Source organism: Meleagris gallopavo, chromosome 20 (genome assembly GCF_000146605.3).
Source record: "Meleagris gallopavo isolate NT-WF06-2002-E0010 breed Aviagen turkey brand Nicholas breeding stock chromosome 20, Turkey_5.1, whole genome shotgun sequence".
NCBI lineage: Eukaryota > Metazoa > Chordata > Aves > Galliformes > Phasianidae > Meleagris > Meleagris gallopavo.
Genome location: NC_015030.2, coordinates 5256880 through 5279821, shown reverse-complemented (window position 1 = coordinate 5279821; position 22942 = coordinate 5256880). Strand labels below are relative to the sequence as shown.

Here is a 22942-nt window from a genome sequence, read left to right as displayed (position 1 = left end):
CAGCCAAGGTCAGGGGATGGGCTGTGAGCACTGATGGAGCTGTGGGTGTCCCTACTCAGTGCAGGGGTGGCACCAGATGGCCTTTAGGGTCCCTTCCAACTCCAACCATCCCACGATTCTATGCTTTTGGAGATTCCCAAGGAAGCTGTAAGGAAGCTTGCATCCAGTCTAAATCTCCCCTCTTTTACTTTGAAAGCATTTCCTTGTCCTATCACAACACACCCTGCTAGTCTGTTCCCTTCTTACAGCCCCTTCCTACAGGCGCTGAGAGGCTGCTATAATAAATATAAAGCAGCAGTGAGCATCAAAGACCTGGATCAGGTCTCTTCTTACTTGTGCTGCAGCATTCTCGGATACTGAAAAATAAAATAAAAATGATGTAGAACTGAGCAAGAGGAAACGGTGTTTCGCCTTAAACCAAGAACTCTTCTGTGCAATGTGCCTAACTTGTTAATGATGAGAGATGAGTCAAAGAAAGCCAACTCCTGTCCCTCTTCTCCGTGTCAGGAATTACTCACCTTCCCCTCCCATCTGATGCATATCATGTACCTGTGTTCTGTACCTGTACAATACTTCCCTATTTTGTAATATTTCTGAACACTGCCTATGCAGAAATTAATCTGTTGCCTGTCAGTGAGTTACCCAGCCTCAGCAGAACAGCTCAGGGCTCACGTTGTTTCATGCCTGGTATAACCCAGTATTGACTTGCTCCCTCTCCTCACAGGATGTGGAGCTGCTGGAGATCCCAGCAGAGCTTGCAGCCCTCCTGCAGTCAGCTGGAGGTGAGAAACCCTTCCCTTCCTGCACTCTTTTATTCCCTGTTTATTTTCTCGTTTCCTGGCAGTGTGTTACCTATGTGCCTGTTCCGCCTGCTGTCTGTCACCTGGGTTGTGCTTGATTTATTATCATTGCAGTGCAAATATGATATAAAAGCTAATTGTGCTCTATATGCATTTTTGTTACCTTTTCAGCTCCCTGGTGAGCTGTGCTGATAGAGCTGATGATAATGTTGATACAAAACTTTTTGGTCAAAGTTGTGTGACAGTGAAGTGTTTATTTAATGAAACCAGGTCTCTTGCAGAGCTGGATATTGGAGTCTGAGATCTCAAACCCATTTGTCTTCTCAAAAATCCTTAAAGAAATTAAGGGATAAGAAGTTAAAACTAGAGTTTTGGCACTTCCAAAGAAATTGATAGTTTCTTCCCAGCAAGAAAAACAATATACATTTTTTTTCAGTGGCTTGGGGGCCAACCTTCACTGACAATGGTGAAGATGAAGTCTTCATGTGATGGGATATAGACAGGGAGAGAAAGGAAGGAAAGGTGTTGGGGGACACACTGGTTTCAGGGTAGAGAAATGCACAGAAGTTGTGCAGAACTGAGAAATCCCTCAGCTTATCAAGGTGCTTGCTCCTGTTTATGATAACCCCATATCCAGTGCCTCATGATGACCTCTGATTTAATTGTTAACACTTGTCAACATTATCTCTGCATAGATTTAATGTTCTCTGCCCCTTAAATTCCACGTAACAGAATTGAAACTGCAGGTGCTGCATGCTCCCTGGATGTTACCTAGGGATAAGAGTCTGAAAGAACTGAGCAGGAGTTAAATGCTGTGGTCTCAGGGCAGAGAGGAGATGCCTGAAACGGGGTTTGGGGCAGCAGGAGTGGACTGTATGTCCCTGGAGCCAGAAGACTGGTACCAGGACACTGTTGCTTGACCAAGAGTAGATGTGTGGAATAGCCAGCCATGCACTGCAGTGTGAGTTGGGTGTGTTCTGGCTGCCATGACCCAAGACCTCTTTCTCTTGCAGGTCAGTATGCAGCACAAGCCAAACAGATAACTGAAGCGTTACCTCCAGAAGTTAAGGTCAAAGATGACCTTTCCCTCCCAGCCAACATCAACAGCTATCCTTTCTCCTCCTTCATTAAGTCGCACTTCCAGGTGGGAACCCTATTTTCCTTCATTGCTTCCCAATTGGAGAAACATACTGGTTCTAGTGACACCAGGAACAAACTGCATATTTTGTCCTTATGTTTCTTTTCAGAGGACAGATTTCCCTGCCCCTGGTCATCCACTGCAGCAGCCCTTAACACGCCTGGAAGCTGAATACAGGGAGAGCGCACTTGAGATCAATAAGCTGGTAAGAGATGTCTTCTTTGACCATGGCCTTGTGGAAGAGCAGATGGGCATAAGACAATTACAGAACCGTGGGATGGTTGGAGTCGGAAGGGACCCTAAAGGCCATCTGGTGCCACTCCTGCACTGAGCAGGGACACCCACAGCTCCATCAGTGCTCACAGCCCATCCCCTGACCTTGGCTGTCTGCAGGGATGGGGCACCACCGCCTCTATGGGCAGTTAGATGCTGGTGGTGGCTCGTCTTACAATACATGGTGTGTTAAGAGAGCAGAATAAATTCCTGTTCCTTCGAGGTACTGGAGCAGTCTGACAGCCTCTAGGGGTTGTGTTCTTGGTGTGATATAAACCAACTAACAGGTGAGACTAATGGGATCCCAGCCAATTGCCTAGTGATGTAGTCTCAAAACTTGGCTGGACGTATAGAAATTATTCTGCTAAGCCTTAGTTTCACATTCCAGATTCAGTAGCCATGACATTGTAAGGGAGATCTGGCTTCTTCCTCCCTCAGTCACAAAAATGTTTAATTTAACCCAGATTTTTTTTCCCCATTATCTGGTTTATAGTAAACATTCTGGTAGTAAACATTCAGACAGTTAAATCAACGCAATATGCAATAGGGGACAGTGAACTGTTGTATAAAGGCTGGAACAAGGCAGGGACTTTGTCATCAAGAAAACTACGCCTGGAACCACACCCTCAATCTGTAGTGTTGGCATAAGTGTAATCTCCTCCACCCTGTGGATGGGAAATACATTTCTTAAAAACATGAAAAACTCTCTGAAAATAGAATGAAACTGTAAAGAGAGTAAATCCATCGATCCCTTTGAGAACTACATGTTGTTAAAATTCATATGCAGAGCCAAGAACCCAAATCATTGCTTAGGTGAGTTGGTTGAGCATAACAAATCTCCTGCTTCTTGGTACAGCGTTAGCTACACTGAAGTCAGTTTACCATTCAGCAGTCAGTGCTTCCTTATGTCTGGCTGTCTGAGCCTTTCACAAAGATCAGGAGAGCACCAATTTCATTTACTTGTTTATACAGCTAGGCAGCCTGTGGGCTCAGACACACTAATGAGCCTGTAGTAATTTGCTCATGGATCCGAGCTCTGATGCTCAAAGAAGGGGAAGTATTCTGACTAAGATTTTGTTCTTGGGCAAAAGCATAACTAAGAATAGCCTGAAGAATGAAGTGAAGAAGTTCTGACTTGTAGTCAGGGTCCTACCCCTATGAGCACTGCCTCCCAGATTCCCCTTTGATAGTGCACAGAAGCTAAGAGCAGATCCAGATCTGACTGCTGGGTGCTCTAAGGCTCACAAACACGCTGTGTCTTCTCTCCAGGTTGCTACTTCATAATACAGTTCAAGCCAGAAAGCTGCTAACCCTGTTTCTTTCCCCCCGTGAATACTTCTAGATTTTGCGGTTCATTGGTGACAAGAATCTCCAAGGCTGGCAGGAGGTCCTTCTGGGCAACTACATTGCTGGGAGAGGTTTGAACAACAGGGCTCTGCGCAATGAGATCTTCAGCCAAGTGGCCACCCAGACATGGAAGAACCCAGATGTGGAACACAGCCAGCGAGCCTGGGTCCTGATGGCGACGTTACTGAGCTCCTTTGTCCCTTCACCAGCACTGGAGAAGCCATTGCTGAAGTAAGGAGGAGAAAAGAGCTAGCTGCACTTTCAGGGAAGTTAAGAGAGATGAGAAATGTGCTGAAGGCAAATCTCTCTTCCTAGGTTTGTGTCAGATCATGGCATGGATGGCTACAATGCTGTTTGTCAGCGCAAGATCTTGACAGCAGCACAACACGCAGAATATGCATCATCCCGTGTGCACCCTCCCACTCAACTGGAGTGGACTGCAAACAGGAGGAAAGGGAAGATGGTGCTGGATGTTCATACATTTAATGGTAACTTATATGTGCTTCTGGCTCCTAAGGACCTACGCAGTGCAAAAATCATTGTTCAGAAATGCTTCCACCAGCTTAGTGCAGAGTGATTGGACCAATTGCAGCTGGCTGGTGCTGCCATGGGGAATAGAGGTATCTGAATCCAGACCCCAAACTCTGAAAAATCTGACCCTAATGAGTCAGGCCTGCTATTCAGCCTGAGGGATGAGATTCTTCTGGGTGTGGGCCAATTTCAGCAGAGGGCTGTCCTGGTTGTACATCCCTCTGGGTCTAGTTTTCCTGTTACCCATCACTGCACAGCCCATGCTGCAGCAGCTAATGCCTTTGCTGCAGTGGCTTTCTGAGCCTTTCCTCCTTCTCAGACATTGATTTATGCTGTCCCTTGAGCGCTTGGAATCAGTGTGAATCAGATGCAAAGCATCTCCACTCCAGCTCCTTGGTGGGTGAGGTGGTGGATGACCCACGTGAATCATGACACTGCAATGGCTTTCAGCTGTCACACTGGACATGCTTTGAGATGTGCCATGAGCAGTTATTACAGATGCGAATGTGTTCATGCAGAGCCTTCTGTCTACTTTCAGTCCTTGTGGGTCATCTGAGAAGGGTGTGAAACTTTCCATCTGGTTTCTGCCTGTGCACTGCAGAGCTCGGATGTTGCTCTGGGTCTCGCTGTGGGCTGTGTGCACTGATTGTTTCTTTTATGTGCTAGAGGAGAAGTTCTCAGCTGAGGTGGAGTCCTGGATGACCGGGGAACAGTTTGCAGGATGGATGCTCAGCGCAAGGTACTGACGGAGGACAGGAGATTTGGGGATGTGAGAGAGACTATGACTGATTTTAGAGTCCAGATCAGTTTTGGGCTAAAATTTATATGGTCAGATACTGGTGGAGTAGCTATTCCTTACCAACCCTGGATCACATTCTCTCCTTGTCCCTTCCACCTGTTTGCATGAACTGTGGGACTCTTGAGGAACAGGGGAATCATTGCTGTGATCATCAGAGCAGCTTCAGAGAAAATATTAAGACAAATAAAGTCAAATTATGGGTGATTCACTTTTTTTTCCTGACTCTGGGTGCTTAATCATTGATTCACACCCTAAAGCTTATGGCTACAGAAGGCAGGATGAAGCTGAATGCTATGTTTTCCTATTTCTCTCTTTCTTCCTGCTTGCTCTGACACCTTTTCTCTCCTTTTCCCTGTTACCAGGGGCTGTGATAAGAGGTCTCGAGGATGGTCTGTCTCCATGCTAACTGGCAACACGTGGCAGGATTTACTGGGCAGTGACTTTGTGCTGGACCTCATTGGAGAGATGGAGGAGGCCAGCAACCCCAGCAGCCCCTCTGAGTCCTCACAAAGATACCCTGTTGCTCCTGAAAGGGACAGAAACTTCCTCCATAACTTTGCCTTGGATCTGTGAGTCACCTCATCCTCCTGCCCCGCACTGGTGTCCCTATTGCCCACTGGCCTATTTCCCTGTGCTGTTCTCATCTCATTTTCCCCTCCAGCAGGATTCCCCCTGCGCCAGGCATCCAGGCCCCTGCCTTCCCCCCACCCAAACTGCCTCCGGAGTCCAGCAGTGCCCATCGAGGTGAGCTCTTGCCCAGGACACTGCACAACACTGCGTCACCTGTGTCCCATCCAGGGAATCAGAGCAGAGGGGGGAAAATCTTCTTGATGGGTTCCACTCCAAAATTTGAGTAATAGGGTCTGCAGAGAGGGGAATGTTCCTTACCTGCCTTATCACCCGTTTCCTCTCCACCCTTAGATTTTGGATTCAGGGATGAGCCGGTGACCCCTGGAGGTTTGGATCACTACGTGGACGATCTCTTCAGCCCTGTGTTACATCAGGGCTCCAGGACACCAGTGAGTCCTCTGATGTTCTCTCCTATTCTCTGCAGCTCTCCTCTCCCCAAGACTCCTTCTGTCCATCCACTCTGCCTTTGCTCAGCTCAGACGTGCCTTTGGGTGGCATTTTACTGGGAAGTCCATCTGTCTGAGCTCAGACAGTGCTGTTTTTTCTTGATGCAGGATTTGGAGAACAGGGAGAGCCTGACCAGGCGCATGAAAGGAGGTGGGAAGATTGGACCCCCACAGAGAGGAATCTTTCCTTCTACAGGTCAGTAAGGGGAGGTGGACAGCTGGAAACACGTGTGGATAAGCTTCAATGAGCACAGTGCAGGGAATCCCTCAAATGTTAATTACTGCGTGGGTTCAGCTGGTTGAAAAGAAGCATCTGAGTTTAACCTGGGTCATCAGAAATTGCACTTGTTCCCAGCTGCTGGGGGAGAGATGCTTGAGGAAGGAGTGAGGTCAGCTTGCCACCTTTTAATTTTTCTCCTGAATTGTTCCAGGGGTCAAGGCAAGAAGGAGCTTTTGTCTGACCCAAGCCACCTCTTCCCTAGTGTGCAGTCCCCATAAGTCATGTACTCTCTTGCAATTCACCTTGTGCTTTCCCAAAGTAACTGCTGCTTTTTTTCAACTGAAAGGTGTTAATCTTTCTTACTGCTTCCTTTCAGACTTTTCTATCATCTCTATCTATTCCATGTAAGTCTGAGCTCTGTAGAGGTTCTGGTGTATGTCTTTGGTTTCCTTACTATCCTTTTTCACAATCCCACCCAGGGTATCTTGTAAGTGTGTGGAGGTCTTAGGTTGTCCCACTGATGGGTCTTTGGGATGCTCTGCATCTTAGTAGTTACCTGCTGCAAAGAGACCCACATGGATGTGGCAGTCCCAGAGACCTGTGACCATCCTTCAAGAGAAACCCTTCTCTGTAATCATACAGAAGGTGTTTGGGTGCTTAGCCAGGAAGGATGCAGTGACCTAAGCAGGACTGTTCAAGCAAGGTCTCTATCCTGCTGTAGCCTCACGAGCTGCATGTTTCTATTTGGTTTCCTTTGTCTACCTGAATTTTGCTGTGTGTTGTGATGTGTATGAAGTGAGAAATCATTTGCATGTCCCTATAGTTAGTGAGGGTTGAGAGAACCCGAGGGCTCCAACCAATGTGATGTGTTCGGTGGGACTGATAGGGCCTTGCCAATCTGTGATTCCCCAAAAGTCCTGTGCTTAGGCCTTTTCCTCTAGGCTTCTCTGGAATGATGCAAACACCAGTCTACCAGCCCATGCCTTCGATGATGGGGATGCCAGCTGCCTCAGCCATGATGCCAGGGGCTGGTGGGATTGCCCCTGTGCCAGGTAATCACAATTTCTTGGTAACTACACAAGGAAAGAGGTTGAAAAGGTGGGCATCCTCATGAAGCCCGTGCATTTGCATGTCAGGCAGAGTGCACAGTGAGCACTCAGCTCCATGCTGTTGCTCAGGCACCATGGGGAACAATTGCCTGTGGGTATCTGCAGAGATGTATCTCTTCCACAGCCATGTACATGCCCCAGCCCGTGGTGCCCACTGTAGACCCCAGTCAGTTGGCAGCACAACAGCAAGCCTTCATCAACCAGCAAGCCATGCTCATGGTGAGTGGAAGGGATTGGGTGGGAGAGGCTCTGGAGCAGAAGAAGGAGAATGCACTGGTGTACGTGCTATAAAGAGGCTAGCCATGCTCCCCTTCTGGCTTAGGCCTGCTCTGTAGCTCTGGGTTTTGGTATACAAAGTTAGTTTTGGTATATAACATTGTGGTTATTTAAGATTGCAAAACTAGGGATCCCCTTTTTGCCTGTTAGTGTCCGTGGAAACACTGAGGTGCTATAGGTGAATGAGTAGCAGCAACAAGATCAGTTGTAAGTCCCAAATGTTTTTAAAATGGGATTTACAAGAGATGCAGAACTGCAGTGTTCTGCTTTCTGCACAAAGCACAAAGTGTGTGGATGTCCCAGGCTATCTGTGCGGTCAGGATCTGTGTGTACCTGACCAGGTAGGAGTGTACACCCTGCGCAAGGCCTGCTTTGTTCATAACATTTGGGATATTTGCAGTGGATTAAGTAGGCGTTCTTGACTACTAATCAAAAGTAGGACAGCCTGGCTGATGGTTGGTGTTTTTGTGTAGCATAGAGCTCATGGTTGCTGCAATTCCTTCCTGCAGGCTCAGCAGATGACCCTTCAAGCCATGACCCTTTCCCAGCAACAACAGCAGCAGCAGCAGCGACAGCAGTGGCGGCAACAGCCTCCTGAGAGCTCAAGGCCAAGAGCCTCAAGCCCACCACAAAGCCAAGCCCCAGCCCCAGCCCCAGCCACTTCCCCCAAACCCAACGTGTCTCCCAGCAACCGAGATGTGACACCACCGCCAAAGGCTCCAGAGCCACCAGCTCAGGCAGAAAGACCGGTAGGAGAAACAAGCAGTGGGTTTAGATGTCACATTCTGCATTTATTTTGCTTCCCTTTCCAGCCTGGCATTGATTTGGCAGAGAGGAGAGCTGAGAGTTATGTTTGCCTTTCAAGCTCCACTTGCTGAATCTTTAAGACACAGGGTCAGAAATGGTTACATTTAGGTCTGTGGAGTTCTAGCTGCAATGCATTCATTGCTGATCTGAATTTCAGTGGGGTCCATATGAAAATTCATCACTTTTCATTCTTTATCTTTCAGCAAGTTGTCTTGGGCTGTAACATACCCCCCTTTCTCTGAACTGGGTTGATGATCCCTTGGGTCAGAAAATGGCCTCCTGGGACACTTCCAGACTAGGGCAAGTTTTAGATGAGTCCAAACCTATCTAGAGAAGATCACTGCTGATTCTAAGGGAACTATGGAGGTATGCTGGCTGGTACTATGTTGTGAACTGCCCGCAGGTTTATGATTCCAGCAGTGAAGATGATGACTATCCTCGGGAAACTTTCCAGCAGAAGAGAGCTTTTTTTCAGAGGATGGGTGAGTGTTGACCACTTTGGGAATTTTACTTATCGTAACAGCCTGTTCTGCAGCCTCCCAGGTGCAGCAGCTGTGTTGGGCATCCAAGGCCAGGCTGAGTGGGGTCACAGGCAGCCCCATCTCTTGTTAGAAGAGTTGAAACCATGCCATTAATGCTAAGCTTTGGCTATGAGATTAACAAGCCTCTTTCTATGTAGGAGAGCAAAAGATCCTAGTGAAGAAAGTCAGGGCGCCTTCCAAAACCTGGACACCTCCAGCAAATCCTCAGCCAAAGGAGATGGAAGAGAAGAAAAAAGAACAGGAGAATGAGAAGAATTTGACAGAAGAGAAGCCCAGCCCTAAAACAGAGGCAGGTAAGGTGATACTGAGTGGAGACCCAGGCAGGCTGAGAAGCAGGAACTTTCTAGGAGTGGGTGCCAGTCCAGGATATACCCAAAAGAGGAAAGATTTTGGCTCTTGTGGGAGTCTTGGCAGCAGAGGAGAAAGACCTGTGCTTTGGGAAGTGGGATCCTAAAGTGGGGTTGGGAAAGGCCATGAATGGTCAGCCCAGAGGTGAAAGAGTGGGAGATTCAAATGAGACAAAGGGATTTTTCCCGTGCTTTTGTTTGTCTATCGGTTAAAGCTCTCACCCCCAACAGCTCCTGCTGCCCCTTTGCCACCTCCTGAGCCAAAGCCGAAGAAACAAACACCAAAAGCAAGGAAGGAACCACCAGTAGTGAAATCTTCAGCCCCTGAGTCTCGACCGGAACCAAGCCGGGAGATCCGTAACATCATCAAAATGTACCAGAGCAGGCCAGCCCCCGAGCCCCAGCCTATTGAGCCTGCCAGGTGAGACAATGAGAGCCACCCAGGATGAAAGGGACCATATCCCAGCACATGGCTCCACTGTGGTGACAACCCTGCTGCAGCTCTAGCAATTCCCTTTTGTTCTGTTCCCTTTGTCTTGTAGGAGAGTGTCCAAGCCATTTATGAAGAGGAATGACCCCAAAAATGAGGCTTTGGCCAAGCTGGGGATGATGAATCTCAATTCTCCCAAATCAGTGAGTGCTTTCCTCCTTGATCACCCCAGCAGAGAGATCTTTTGTATCCAATCTCCAGTGGGCTGAATGTGGTATGGTAGCAGCCAGTTGATTTCCTACTGCACTAATAGTTATCTGTGAACTCATACACCAATAGTGCCGTCCATCTCTGGTTCCAATCTGTAACATCCATCGAGTTCCTGGAGAACAGGCTCTGGTGCAGTATGTTCCAATGTGGAATGTTTAGGACTGATTTGGAAGCAACAATTCACATTCCCCATATTTGGCCCCATGATCTTGGCCTATCAATGTCTTTTTTCCTTTTCCCAGCTGGAGGCTCACATCTCAAATACTAATTTTTTTGTACCTCTGTTTGCCTAATCTTAATCTATTTGTAGATCGTGTGCTGATTTAAAGGTTCTGGTATCCCTGCTCCAACAGATTCTGCTCCCAGGGGCTGGGCTGCTACTCTGGGTATTATTTCTAACAGCAGCATACAGTGATGCAGAGAGTGACTGTCAAATGGTTTTGCTGTCTTGTAGCCACCCCCGCTGCCTCAGGAGAAGAAGCCCAAAGGGACACCTCCACCCACCAAGCCCAAGCCAGGATCAGCTTCCAGCTCTATCAAGGAGAAACAGATACCTCTGCTGTCCATCTTCAGGGAGCCATCAAGTACCCCACCAGATTCCCCAGCCCCTCCTGTTCTCCCACCTTTGCCCTCCTCTTTCCCCCCTGGGAACCAAGGCTTGCAGGAATTCACATCGAAGGGTGAGTGTTGACATCACCCGACTGGGATTTGGTAGCAGATAACGAGGGCAGATTCAGCCTAACGGCCTGGGAGAGTCACAGGATGAGCTGTCACTTGCCAGCTGGTCAAAGGCTGAACAGTCACAAACTATAGTGACAGTCTATAGTTTGAGTCTGGTCCTGCACTCCGAGACCCTCCCCAGCTCTAACACTTCCCCTCCTTCCCAGTGCAGTGCAGGCTGTCAGGTGTTAATGACAAAGGAAAGAAGGGCTGGATGAAAAACGGACGTAAAAAAAGAAGGGACCTTTGGGTTATAGTTCGATCAAGGTCCAGTCCATAAGATATTTTATTGCCTACTTGAAGCATAGTTCCTTTATCAAAGCTGCAAGTAAATGGCTGGACTTTAGACAAGGGAGGAATGAGAAATCAGGTGTTTTATATTCTAGAGCCTTTGGAGAGCCCTTTAAGACAGGCTGAAGAATGAGGAAATATTATTTGGGGTGCATACACCAAAGTGTTTCAAGCACAAAATGCTCATTAGCATCACATTTCGTAATGTGCAAAGAACAGTCAGCCCACGTACATTACTGGACTCCAATCTGCAGCAGCTTCCCTGTTATAAAAGAACTTTCCTGTTTCCTGCTCAATTTGTTTTAAAAGATGGACATTCAGTAAATCCTGTGAAAGCAATTCTAGGTAACAGGGTTAACCTGAAAATTCCCATGTTCTTTTGCATAGGGATAAAGAAAAGAGCTGAATATATTCTACATTTCTTGTTCATCTATGAACTGAAGTTTCAAAGTTGTGACTGCTTAAATGGAGACATTCCTAATCTCATAGAGAAATGTCTTTGAATAGTTGCCTTCCAACCGTGTCTAACTTTAATAGATTTCCTGCAGAGAGAAAATCCAGTGTAAGTACTGCTGCCTTGTACTAGAATTTTACAGCCTGCTGGCTCAGGAGAGTTCTTCTAACACTTTTTGAACCCTCCAGCAGCCTTTATAATGACATAAAGTGTGACCACGTCTTTCAGCTTCAGTACAGGGGCACTCAGTTGCCAGGATGCTGTGTGCTCCCTATCTCTGGAGTGTTTCTGGTATGAGCACTGAACTTTGTGGCTAATGCAATGAGTATACATGCGGTCAGAAATGCTGTGAGTTGTATGCTGACTGTTCTGTGCATTCACATTAGCTGATCGCTGATCTTCAGGAGGGCTCCTTACACAAATGTTCAGTCAGGCACGTGGCACTGTACCCTTCTCTTGGAAGGTAAATGGCAGATGACCCTGTAGTCAGTAAAGCCCCTCCTCACTGCCCTTTCTTCCCACCCAGGCCTTACTGTAACAGAAGATGATGGGATCAAGACCCAGCTGTATAAGCTAACTGCTGGTGTCAACTTTTCCTACTTCAACCCGCCCTGGAAAATCTTTCTGCGCAAAGAGGTAAAGTTTGTTAGCATCTGATGGTCAAGGAATTCCAGGTCCTACTCTACCTTACTCATGAGTCTCAGTTTTCCTGTCCTTCCCTTCCTCTCTAAAGCATGAAGATGTTGACAAATAAAGTAAATCTGTTGTTACCTGGAGCTTTTCTATACAAAAAGTACAAATGTATGTAAAATCTTGTGTGCTGAGCTGACCCCAGCTCATCCCACAATCTCACCACTTCACTTTTGATCCTTCACTCCTGCTCACATTTGGTCGTTTTGTTCACATTTCCTCTCTCTCTCTTCCCTGACCAGACATGGAGATTCAATCCTCGCAGGAGGGAATGCAGATTACAGAGCACCTCTATTTCTGCTACAGCTGTAAACATACGTAACATCATTATTGTTTTTATCCTCCTCTTGCAGGTGTTTTATCCCAAAGAAAACTTCAGTCACCCTTACTGTCTGAACTTGCTGTGTGAACAGGTAATGTATGACTCAAGGTTCTGTCTGTTTGGAGACTCCATAATTGCATTGCATGATTACATCACATACATTCACTTTTGCATCCTTAGAGTTATTAGTCCTTTCTCCAGGTCCATCTAGTCAAGGCCCTGCTCTTTTCTCTCTGAGACTCAGCCTTTTTCAACACACACAGTGGCAGCTTTTCCATAGAAGCCTCTCTGTTTCCCTCCTCTGCAGATCATACGTGACACCTTCTCTGATTCCTGCCTTCGCATTTCCAAAGAGGAGAAGCGCAAGATGAAAGACCTGCTGGGTAATGAGAGCCCTGTCCCACCTTCCTCCATGCACCCATCACAGCATCCAGCTGCAAAGGAGAAAGAGTTCTCTGTTCCCTTCCAGGCAGGACTTAGGGCAGAGGAGAACTGTCGTTGCAGCAAGAGAGAACACTGTGTGTGCTGTGCAGTGTGCTGTAGGGATGCTTGTCTCTTCCAAATGCATAGAAAATGGCTCTGAAATCTCTCTGAGCCAGAAGAACTTAATTATGATTTGTATCTCTTTGGTGGAGAGGAAACTGAGGCCCAGGGATTGGGTTTTGAGTTGTCTCAAAATGCAGCTGTGTTTGACCTGAGCTTGATGGAGGAGGGTGGAAAAAAAACTTGGTGATGGATTTGTATGTGCAAGTTACATTGGTTCTTAGCACTGTGGTGTCCTTTCAGCTCTGTGTGCTCTTTGCTGTCCTATGGTCGCTGGGTGGGGACAGTAGGAACAAGGTCCCTGAGCAGAGGGAGCCATTACCATCTTTGCCTTGCTGTGTCCCTCCTAGCGGCGTTTCACGTTGGCAACGATGCTCAGTCCATTCAGGAGGATGGGATAAAGAAGAGGATCGTGGTGGCTGCTCGGGATAACTGGGCTAACTATTTCTCCCGCCTTTTCCCAGTTCAAGTGAGTCTTAATCATTTCAGCAGACCCCACATTTGCTGTGGCTGCATGACTCTGGTTCTCCTGGGATGTCTCTTTGTGCCCTGCCTTTCTCTCCCTCATCTGCCCCATTCCACTCAACCTCCTGCACTTTTTGTACATTTCTCCTCCTTCTCCTCACATGCACATTTACATGCCCTAACCATTTCTCTTTTTCCTAGGTCACCTGCTTAGCTGCAGTCACTGGTGGCCTCGTCCCCCATTTCTCCCACCTGCCTCTCTGCATCCTCACACTCCTGCTCTTCTGTCTCCCTTTCCTCACCATCTTTGTTTTCCAAACACCTTTGAGAATGTTGCTAGGTCTGACACCTCTGTCAGCCTTGGACCTCCTTCATTGCACATGGTGCTCTTTACCCATCCTGTCTGGCTGGGAAGGAGCCTTTTGGTGCTCACTGCTGCTCTTCTTTCACAGGGTGAAAATGGAAGTGATGTCCAGATCCTGGGTGTTTCCCACCGAGGCCTGAGGCTGCTGAAAGTGGTGAAAGCAGCTGCCTACGCTCCTGAGCACCTGAAGGTCCTTTGCAGCTACAGGTGAGCAGACGGATGATGTGAGCAGACCAACAGGGTGAGCTGAGCTTTTCTCTGGTTGTTCCATGTCTAAGGTTGTCCAAGACCTGTGGTGACTCACTGACCCTCCCTCAAATGACTTCACTCTTTCTCTTTCCTTCCTACCTTGCACTTTGCCTGTAATGAATACTGGGAACCAAGCTCCCATCCCATGATCTGCCAGTGTCCCCTCGCTCTGACAGAAGCACTCTGAATGTGCTGGCTGTGTTCTCAGCTTTGCAGATGTGCTCTCGGTGGAGCTGAAGGACAGCAACTCCCTGGAGTTCTCTCTGAAGACGGAGCAGCTCTTACTGCACTCTCACAAGGCTCCGTGCATCAAGGCCACGGTGGAACTCTTCATCCTGGAGCTGAGGCAGGTGAGGAAGCAGCTGCAGAGCAGCTGTCAGTGAAGGTGTTTTCCTATATGGACCTGGCAGGTTCCATGGGGTGGTGTAGTCTAAGTCCCTCCCATTTTGGGGACAAGATTTGACCTCTCCACTGCTTTTTCCACAGGATACCAACTACGTTGTTGCTCTGCGCAGCTATGTCACAGATGACAAGAGCCTCCTCAGCTTCAAGAAGGGTGACCTGATCCAACTCCTGCCCATGCAAGGCTTGGAGCCAGGTGAGAGGATATGTTCAACTGGATGGGAAAGATGGGGGTTGTGTTGAAGGGCCTGCTGGACCTACGGAGTCCAGAAACACTACATGCTACTGTTGAATAAACCAGAAGAAAGCAAGCTGTTAAGGGCTGGCTTTGTCAACCTTCAGCTCTGCTGCTCTCTGACTGTGACTCTCATTGTTCCTTCTATCGCAGATATAGGGGATGTTCTCTACAGCTCCCTGAAGGGAGGTGGTAGTAAGGTGGGGTTCAGCCTCTTTTCCCTGGTAATGGTGATAGGATGAGAGGTGATGGGCTCAGGTTGTGCCAGGGGAGGTTCAAACTGGATAGTAGGAAAGATTTCTTCTCTGAGAGAGTCATGAAGTACTGGCACAGGCTGTCCAGAGAGTGGTGGAGTCCAGAGCCTGGAGGTGTCCAAGAACCATGGAGATGTGGCACTGGGGAATGTGGTTAGTAGTATGGTTGGAATGAGCTGGGGTTGGGCCTGGTGATCTGAGAGGTCTTTTCAAGCCTATTCAGGGGCTGATGCTGCCTTTGCCAGTAGGAAGCCTTACTGCTTGGTTCTGTTTGCACCTGCCGTGGTTCCCGACTCTCTCCCATTTCTTCAGGCTGGCAGTTTGGCTCCACTGGTGGCCGCTCCGGTATTTTCCCTACCAGCCTAGTGCAATTGGCTGCAGCCCCTGATTACCTCAGCACCAGCATGGACAGACATGGAGGGCTGCAAAAGAGCACGAAAGTTTCCTTTGATGGCAGGAACACCAACAAGGAGGTGAGTTGTCCTTGGAAAACGGCTAGAGGATCTGGCTGTGTTCTGTGGGACCTGACAGCATAGGTCCATGGCCCTGGTAGTGTCTGGCCACTGTGGCTAAGGAGGAAAAAGATGACTGCTTAATTCTTAGAGACAAAGGTGCTCAAATACCATTGAGAGTATCTGGGGAGGAATGGCATCACAAACAGATGAGACCTTTCCAGGTATAGCAGGAGAAGGGAATACACACTGCAGCTCCTCATCTGACCTTTCAGTTTGGTGCATGTCCCTGCAGGCCTCTGTTCCCAGCCTGACATCTGAGCCCTCCAGCATCACGTCAGTCCCTGCTGGTGATCATTACACCATGATGGACTTCGCTGCTGTCTATTTCCGAGAGGCTCAGCTCATGTGAGTAGACTGTGCTCTTCCTCAGCAGGCATACACTGGATGTGTGTAGCCTGGCACTCACCAAGACAATTCTGGGGCTATTTCTTGGATTGGCTCATGTTCTCTTCATCTGGCTAGGACGGAATTGAAGGGGACACCTGCTGAAAAGAAGACTATAGCTGACATGGTCCAGTACACCAAGGTGAGCCCACGCTTTCCCCATGGCAACAGCCAGAATCCCAGCTCCAGCACTGCCTCTGGTTTTGCTCTGACATGGCAAAAACAGAGGACAGATTTTTGGCTGCACTATGCAGAGGAGTAGGAGACCCCTACTTATCAATGCTGCCTGCAAGATACTGGGAGCTGTTGTCATCTGTGAAGCCTACAGCACAGCTCTGTGCTGGTCTGCCTCCTCAGCTCACCCTTGTGTTTGAGCCCTGCAGGTTCCAATCCAGGAGTCTTTGCTCTGGTACTCTGATAGCGAACTGAACGAGCTTGCAACAAAGAACTTCAAGAGTAAGTGCCCCCCAAGGACAAAATGGGCTTCAGTGGGGATGAAGGGATGCTCTTGGTGGCTACACTTAGACAACAGTGAAAGGAAATAAGAGGGCACTTCCTAATGCACTTCTGCCCTTAGTAACTACCACTGTCATTGCTGAAAGCATCCAACAAAATGCTCCTTGCCTTAAGTGCAAAACGTCCAAGAACCCACATTGTCTGGGTTCATGAACCACTTGTCCAGTGCTGCCTAGTAATGGCCTGTGGAGCAGAAAGGCCTTTGGGACATTTTCTAGCCCCATGGCAGGATCACCTCTGCTTACACCCAAGTATTATACTTTACTTTGCAGCTCTGATGCGGTTCATGGGAGATCAGCCAAAACTCAAGAACCAGGATGATGCTCAGTGCGCCTACGAAATCCTTCAGGTCTGTGACTTTTCCCTGGGCAAACTGCTGAAGCACAAGTGGGAATGAGAGCCCAAGGCCTTTCAGGAAAGGGAGAACAGGGAAAGCCATAATGCAGAGCCCTATGTGAGGAAAGGAACTGAAACAGAGGCCAATTAAAAATCATGTGGAAGAGGGTGTGTTTCTATCTGCACTTGTAAATGCTTTTCTTAGGCATCACAGTCTGAATGAGAGTACAACCTGCCTTCTTTGGGCCTATATAGCACTACAGAGCAGAAGTTGTGAAGCCTGAACTTAAAGCCATACCGGGAGTCTGAGATTTCCTGGCAAAACTCAAGAGTTGGGAGAGGAAGGGCATGAAGATGAGCTGGAACCTCTCTGATGTTCTCTTCCCCTCCTTGATGCTGTCTTCTCCTCTTTGAATGCAGCTGTGCAAGGAGAAGGAGAATTTGCATGACGAAGTTTACTGCCAGGTCATCAAACAGGTCACTTTCAACCCCAACCAGTGAGTAGCAGCACGGTTGGTTCCCACTCATGCATGGCTGGAGGGGGATCTGCGTGCCTTGCTGTGTGCACAGGATGGTGGGAGGGTACCCCTTCATTTCACTACCTCATGTTCACTGCCACCTCCTGTTGGCGTGCAGAAGGGCAGAGGCTCACTTTCAGCTGGGTGGAGCAGGATTTGTCTCATTCCACAGTTCTTTCTGTCCCACAGGGAGAGCGTGCTGCGGGGTTGGCTGCTCCTAAATCTGCTCACTGGGTTCTTCCTCCCTTCTAACACCCTGATGCCCTATGCCACCAAGTTTCTGCAGCAAGCCAGCAGCGACCCATCCAGCACCCACCACGGTACGGCTGTGTCTGTGTCCTGTGAAACAAATGGCTGCCCTGGGTTTACTAAGGCCCTGTTGTCAAGGAAAGAAGGAAGGATCTGGATGGGCACACAGTTTCCTCATTCTTGGCTCTGGATTAAATACAATGGAGCCAGGAAGACTCAAAACTATAGGAGACCATGCTTAGCTCTCAGCCCATGAAACTTTTTCTCTTTTCCTACAGAAATAGCCAGGATTTGTCAGAGCAACCTGCGGAAAAATTTCATGTATGGGGGCCGTCGCCACCTTCCTTTCCCTGTGGAGATGGAGGCACTGCTGGTATTGATGGGCAGAGGGGTTAGGATGCTGGGAAGGGAGGGAGGGCAGGGGCTTGGCAGCAGGTGCTGTGTGAAAGAGGTGGGTAGCAGGGCTGGTTAGTGTTCCAAGAGATGGAATCAGGCATGTGTCTGTAAGGGAGATGCAAGTGGGTAGGGAAGGGTCAGGAATGATGGCCTAGCAATGGAAGGCTGAGATGAGGAGGAGGGAAGAAGGAGGAAGGATTACGGGGTTGATGGGCTCCTGTGTGTCACTGTGTGTCACTGTGCTTTGCAGAAGGGGCGCAGCACCCGCCGGCTGGAGGTGCTGATGTTTGGAGGCGTGGAATACGTCACCCGCATCAGGACATTCACTGTGAGTTTTCTGCTTTGCATTTCTCCTTTGGTCTGGTCTCAGAGCTCCCATGGGAACTCCCATATTTGTCAGACCTTTGGCCTGTGCTGCCCACAGTGCTGCGGTGGTTTCCCACATCCTTCCCAGGAATCCCTGCACAGCCTGGAATGCCATATCCAGCCTTCTTCTCTGTGCCTTGGCCAGAGCTGTACTGCTGCCCTCCACCTGTTCTGGAGCTGAGTTGAGCTTACCTGGCTGCAGTATTTACTTGCTTCTTTCCTCACTTCAGGTGGCCAAGGAGCTCTTGCAGGAGATCTGTGAGCAGATGGGGGCAGGAGAGCAGGAAGAGATGCAGGAATTTGCTCTTTTTGCCATCAGGAGCACCAGTGATAAAAAGGGCAAGTAAAGACAGACTAGCTCTAGCTTCTTCCCTAAAGCATTTTCTGCAGTACGGACTGTTTCAAATAATTTCCCAACTCTTGCTGGCTCTGGGGATCTTCAGCAGTTAACCTCTGTTAGAGATTGCGCCTTCTCGGGGCCTGAATTGCTCTTTCCTGAAAGTGGTGCATGTCTGCATGGGGGCTGTGTCCCTTGGGGATGGCTGATGCTGGGAGTTGCTAACGGCAGGGTGAAAAGGAGGTGTGCAGGATTGCTCCTTGCAAGACTGTGGAGCTCAACCCGCTGTCGCAGCACCAAGAGTGATGACTCTTTCTCTGCGTAAATATGTAGATAAAATTGTGAGGCCAATAAGAATGGAGGAATACCTTCATGACTACTTGCTCGAAGACATATTGGTCACTGTGAATTTACGCAGGCTCACCTGGAAGACACCTCTGCACTTTGAGGACAAAATCTATACTGACATCCATTATGGCCAGGTAAGCAATGAGGACGGTGGGAGTACTTAATGTGAGGGTCAGTGTGGATGTTTCAAGACAGCTGAAGAAGTGGGAGGGCTGATTGGCTCTGGATGCTGTTTCTGGGCATGACTAATAAGTGATGCTAATGAGGACTTAGCCTATGGGCCGTACTGTTCCAGATGTGGTTTGTGCACTTTGCTTTAGAGTGATCAGCAAAGCAGGATGTGGGTCTCTGCAGTCTTGCACTGCCCAGACTTGCCTGGACCTCCTTCTGGTGCTTTCAGATACAATGGGACTACCTGACAGGGAAGATACTGGTGAGCTACAGTAAAGAACTGGAGATGCAACTGGGTGTTTTGGTTATGCTCCAGCATTGGGCCAAAACAGAGCAGGAGAGCTCTGCTCCCTCCAGGTAAGCTTATTTCAGGGAGGGTCTCTGTTGGCACCACATGGGTTAAGAGTAGATGACTGAAAGTATTCTCTGGATAACGAAGGAATGGAAAGTCCCGGAGAAGATAAGTCATTAATTAACATCACTCAGTGACTGACTTCTGCCTGTAACCAAGAAAGTTTACTTCCCACTCACACTCCTGATGGTGACCATCTCTGACTCACAGTTCCTTTTGTGACTCCTCCTGAGCTCAGGGCCATGAGGGAGCCACATGCATTTCTTTAGGCCATGTGGTGCCAAGAAGAAAGTATGAGCTTACAGCTGTACTCCATCAAACCTCCATACAGATCCAGCAGCAAGAGTAATGGTGTAACTACTGGGTGTGGGGAACTCTGCTCTGTGTAGTGTTTGCAATAGAGGATCAAGACAGTGAAATGTTTTTCAGAAGCACCCTGTGAAAGAAACACTCTATAACTCTACTTCCATGCTACAGTTCTTGCATGAAGAGCTCTTGCTGTCTCCAGGAAGGAGGGATTTCTTGTAGTGTACTAGGCAGCAGTGCACAGCTTTTTTCTCTGTGGAAATATGTCTCATCATCTCTGTTGTCTTCTCCCACATTATTCAATTTCAGTATGACCTGTTGTGCTCTTCCTTCTTTCTCCACCTTTGCCTCCAGCTCTGCTCTGAAAATCGTTGGCACATCCTCTTTCTCTAACTGCCCTTGGTTGATATTTTGATTTTGGCCAGGCAGGGAGTCAATTAGTCTCTACTTTTTGGCACAGGGAAGATCTGAAGGAATACATACCAAAGTCCTTGCAGTCCCGAATCAGCACTGAGACCCTGCAGAACCATCTTGACAGGCTGCTGCGAACCATGCAGCCTCTCCGGCCAGTGGATGCAAAAATCCAGTTCATAGGTGAGGAGACATGAGATCTGCCTGGGTGGTCCACTCTGAGAGTGATGGAAGCTGCTCTGTGGGGCTGGCAAAGATCTCTGGAGTCTGGAATGGTCCATGATATGTAACTCCCTGACAGCCTTCCTCTGCAGACTTGCACAAGCTTCCAAGCATGACAGTCATAGTACAAATCCCACCTCATGGTAAAGTCTGCAGAAGGCTCTGTTAGTCCTGTATGAGTTGTGCTTTAATTGATATTCTGGCTGCATGTCTGTTTGCTGCTCTGAAAAGAATGGAACATGCATTGAGGCTGCTGGCACTTGAGTACCAGGAGCCTAAGGATGGTGGCAGAAATTGTCAATTCAACTTTTTAATGTAGGAAGACTTGGGAATACCTGAAGCTTTTGACCACCTTAGGCTGGTGCAGTAGATTACTGGCTAGGAGCTGCTGCCTGAACACCAGCTTTTGTTTTCTTACAGAGCACGTGATGAAACAACCACTCTTTGGCTACAACATCTTCTTGGTGGAGAAAGTCAGTAACAGCACAATCCCTGTGCCCTGTTATTTTGGTGTGAATAAAGAACAGATCATTGTGGTGGACAGCATCACCCAGGTATGCCAGACAATTCCTCCTTTCAGGTATTAGCTTTGACTTTTAGAAGAACTGTGTGCAGGAAGAGACTGTGTCTATATGCATCACAACCAGTCTCTCTAGCAACCCTAGCCTGAGAGTTAGGGAGTAGTGTAACAGATGCTATTGCCATGTGCTCTTTTGCAAGTCTATAGATCAAGGCAAACAAGCATGGTCCATGGTAAAACTAAGTGTAGGCCACATTCCTATTTGTCCCAGTCCAGAAGGAGCTCTAAGGACACAGCAGTAGTAGAGCCAAGCAATTACTGTGATCTGGTCTATGTCTCACCTTTCAAGAGATGTATCCTCCTTGGCCAGAATTAGATGGTTTTTTTTCTGAAGTGACTGCACCAAAGTGCTCTGTGGCTTTGTTCCCTCACACAGGAGCTCTGCCACATCATCCCACTGAAAGAGCTGCAGAGGATGAGAATCCTGCGCCCCACCTCCGAGCAGGGGCTCCCTGGCATAGAACTGAACTACGGCTCAGCTGCCAGCCCCAAGACTCTATGGATTGAGCTATCCCAGGTGAGTCATCAGCCTTGAACTACAGTTTCCTCCTGGCTGTTCAGAAATTGCCCTCCACTGTCCCACTGAGCCTCGGAGAGACACTACTGCTCTCTTCTGTCCCAGGGGTGAATTCCCATTCCCAAAGCGCTGCTCAGTCTCAGCACCTGCTTGGTATTTAACTATGGGAAGTAATTTACGGGAAGATGCTTAATTATGGGAATATTTAGTTATGAGAAGCAGTCATTTCCAGAGTAAAGAATGACTGGTACTACTTTGTGTTTTGACAGGCTAAAGAGATGTATCACACAACTGTTGCCATCCTGGATAAAACAGATTTTCAGCACTAGAGTTTGAGGAGAATGTCTCCCCAAAACATCCATGACCTCTGCTGCTTCTGCAACTGCTACCAAGCGATGGCATGTTTCTTGGTGGACTGGACTGTGAAGTCACCCCTGGTGGCCTACCATGCAGTCTAAGTCCTCTTTCTTGAAGCAATACTTGCACTGGTTGAACAAACCACAAGGAACCCTCTCTATTCCATTGCTTTTTTGTAGCTTGTTCCAATACAGCAGCTCAAGAAATGCAAGTAACTGCCTTCAAACTATGCACTATGGGACTGTTTTTTTTAATCTTTTTGAATTAATGAACATAAGAAAGCAAAGCCAAGGCTATCAATTGACTGCACTGGCTGCTGCTGTTTTCCACAGACCAGTTTTTTTTCTGTATTGATATGCAAGAGGGCCTGTAGCAGGGTTTGTGAAGCAGAAGCTTTTAAACAGTATCACCATGCAAAGCAGATCAGTGTTCATATACAATTGCCACATATTATATACAATTGCTCGGGCACAGATTGAGCTGCAGTGGTAAGAAGGTCTATTTTTAATTCCTCACTGACATAATTATAAGGGTATTTTTCCTTCTACTATACAGAACTCAGTTGTATCCACGCAGCTGTCAAATTATGGCTCCATGCCCCTGGAGAGAGTGTATTCAAGTGGAAATTGTATTACAGTAGAGGAGAGTATCCTGGATTGTATAAAACCACTTAATTTATTTTTATTTCTATAGCTATCCTATTAGACTAATAAGTATCTTCATTTTTAGGGGATTTATAATGAAATAATTGCATAATGGATATTTTGAAGCTATGAGATGACAGATACTGCTTTACCTCTGATATGGGATGATTCACCTGCAGCTAACTGGAAAAGCTTGAGGAAAAGGTTGTAACTGTTGGCTGGGGACCAGATCTGGGGTTGCTCAATGCAGGCCATGATGCACAGCTGGCTGCTTGCTGCTGATGCCAGCACCAACCACAGCACTTTCCTGTCAGGAACTTCCATGCTGAAGCTGAAGTGTATGGCACCTTCTCTCTTTATCAACACAAGGCTTGGTGAACAGCAATATGAAATAAAGAACTAGAGAACATCTCTGAAGAGTAACTCGTCCTTACTTTTTTCTCTTTCTGAGCTTCTCCAGCCT

General features: G+C 47.9%; 2 protein-coding genes across 2 annotated transcripts in view; one reads left to right on the top strand and one right to left on the bottom strand.

Annotated features, from left to right (window-relative positions):
* LOC104913778 (ATP-dependent DNA helicase Q5-like) overlaps nucleotides 1-347 on the bottom strand; it is a 7160-nt gene extending 6813 nt beyond the window's left edge. Inside the window, exon 1 of the mRNA XM_010721366.3 lies at nucleotides 334-347. Coding sequence (XP_010719668.2) covers nucleotides 334-347 — 14 coding nt within the window. The remainder of the gene's footprint in view (nucleotides 1-333) is intronic.
* Nucleotides 348-637: 290 nt separating this feature from the next.
* Nucleotides 638-22890, top strand: MYO15B (myosin XVB; the record flags this gene model as incomplete). The annotated part of the gene is made up of 41 exons (XM_019621679.1): nucleotides 638-782; nucleotides 1814-1944; nucleotides 2048-2143; nucleotides 3554-3789; nucleotides 3874-4046; nucleotides 4756-4828; nucleotides 5251-5457; nucleotides 5550-5632; nucleotides 5810-5907; nucleotides 6073-6160; nucleotides 7126-7236; nucleotides 7418-7512; nucleotides 8079-8318; nucleotides 8780-8858; nucleotides 9056-9211; nucleotides 9497-9686; nucleotides 9808-9898; nucleotides 10420-10645; nucleotides 11957-12066; nucleotides 12474-12533; nucleotides 12750-12825; nucleotides 13336-13454; nucleotides 13903-14021; nucleotides 14272-14413; nucleotides 14550-14661; nucleotides 15267-15427; nucleotides 15702-15814; nucleotides 15932-15995; nucleotides 16237-16309; nucleotides 16642-16718; nucleotides 17126-17202; nucleotides 17413-17543; nucleotides 17751-17845; nucleotides 18119-18196; nucleotides 18465-18573; nucleotides 18905-19053; nucleotides 19320-19447; nucleotides 20209-20342; nucleotides 20802-20935; nucleotides 21338-21478; nucleotides 21748-22890. Coding segments are annotated over 41 exons (4980 nt in total), but the record flags the coding sequence as incomplete, so codon positions are not given.
* Nucleotides 22891-22942: the final 52 nt, after the last annotated feature.